The sequence below is a fragment of the Martes martes genome (genome assembly GCF_963455335.1).
Source record: "Martes martes genome assembly, chromosome: 10".
NCBI classification, from domain to species: Eukaryota; Metazoa; Chordata; class Mammalia; order Carnivora; family Mustelidae; genus Martes; species Martes martes.
Window position 1 is genome coordinate 11,612,386 of NC_137898.1, and position 1,994 is coordinate 11,614,379.

Below are 1,994 nucleotides of genomic sequence, written 5' to 3' on the forward strand. Positions count from 1 at the left end.
GGGTCAGTCATGAGCTATACTGCCTTCCCTTTGGTATACTTAGTATGAAGACTTCACTAAGAAGACTTGTTCAATAACTTTATTGGGCACATACACTGTGCCTCAAGAAAATATTATCAGAGTGATAAGTTATGATATAGTTTTCCAGGTCAGTTAGAAGATGATATATTAACTGCATTCATATAAAAGTTTGTGAAATTATTACAAAGAGGGTAAATAACTTTTCATAAGGATAAAAGAGGAAATTTTAAAACATTATCTAGATGGCCATGTGGGCCTGAAAGGCTATCTCAGTTTTAATCTAGAGTGATTCCACTTATGTTCTTGTGAATGAGTGGTTATATAATGAATTATCAGAGGTTTAAAAAAATTGATGAATGATCTCTGTAATAATCATATCATTTATATTATTTTAGTTCTCAGTCAAATTAAAAAAATATCTCTTTAATTTTCATGAGACTTCATGAAGTAATTGAGAACCTAAAGCACTTTTAAAAATATTTCAATTCTATTAGGCAACATATAAAACATCATTATTTTGAAGCACTTTAAAAACACACTTCTTAATAATTTGAGATGAAGAGCTGGGTCTTTTCATCAGGACAGTGAGACATTGGTCTTTCCCAGCACACTGTGGAGGGAAAAAACAGCACATATGGGAATTGTAATACTGTCATCTCACCTGAGTCAGCAGTGCATTCTCTTCTCTTTTTCCTGATTTTAGAAGCAGCAAGCCCATGATTGGGGGAGGAAATATTACACGGATCACCTATTTCATCCTTTTGGGATTCTCTGATTTTCCCAGAATCCTAGCAGTGCTCTTTGTTGTATTCCTGCTGATCTACGTTTTGACTCTGACTTGGAACCTGTGCCTCATCATCTTAATAAGGATGGACTCTCACCTCCACACACCCATGTACTTCTTCCTCAGTAATCTGTCGTTCATAGATATCTGCTATGTGACCTCTATAGCTCCCAAGATGCTCTCCAACTTTTTCCAAGAGCAGCAGACCATCACCTTTGTGGGTTGTGCTGTTCAGTTCTTTGTCTTTGCAACCATGGGACTGAGTGAGTCTTGTCTCATGACAGCCATGGCTTATGACCGATATAGTGCCATTTGCAATCCACTTCTCTATTCATCCATCATGTCACCCACCCTCTGTATTCGGATGGTGCTGGGATCCTATTTGGCTGGACTCTCTGCTTCTATATCCCAATTGTGTACCGTGTTTCAGCTCCACTTTTGTGGGCCTAATGTTATCAACCACTTCTTTTGTGACACGCCCCAACTGTTAGCCTTGTCTTGCACTGACACTTTCTTTGTGCAACTGTTGATTGCTATATTAGCAATGTTCTTTGGGATAATAAATGCCCTCATTATCATGATATCCTATGGCTATATCGTCATCTCCATCATGAAGATCACTTCAGCTAAAGGCAGGTCCAAGGCTTTCAACACCTGTGCTTCTCATTTGACTGCAGTTTCCCTCTTCTATACCTCAAGTATCTCTGTCTATTTGAGTTCCAGCTCTGGCGGTTCCTCCAGTTTTGACAGATTTGCATCAGTATTCTACACTGTGGTCATTCCGATGTTGAATCCCTTGATTTACAGTCTGAGGAACAAGGAAATCAAAGATGCCTTGAAGAGGTTACAAAAGAAGCGATGGTCCTGCTGAGGCCCTGTCCAGATTTGTCCTCTCAGAAAACTTAATCCCCAGTAACATGTGCAGGAATGTACTCTAACCAAGTTCGTACTGCCTATGGATAAAGACAGGTTAATTTGACACAGATAATATGCCAAATGGACTGACAGCTAGCTTGATTCCACATAAGCACAATACCTTTAAGTCTTGGAGGTACATACATTCACCCTGCATGAGGAGTGGCCTCATCATTTCTTAATATTCTGCAAGTGGATTACCTGGGTGTCTCAGTCTGTTAAGCATTTGCCTTCTGCTCAGGTTATGATCCTAGAGTCCTGGGATTGAGCCCCA

The 1,994-nt window shown here is 39.5% G+C and overlaps 1 protein-coding gene across 1 annotated transcript; it reads left to right on the forward strand.

Annotated features, from left to right (window-relative positions):
- Window positions 1–737: 737 nt before the first annotated feature.
- Window positions 738–1,676, forward strand: LOC308351098 (olfactory receptor 5AN1-like; the record flags this gene model as incomplete). The annotated part of the gene is made up of 1 exon (XM_080816577.1): window positions 738–1,676. The coding sequence occupies one exon, from the start codon at window positions 738–740 to the stop codon at window positions 1,674–1,676; it is 939 nt and encodes a 312-aa protein (XP_080672703.1).
- Window positions 1,677–1,994: the final 318 nt, after the last annotated feature.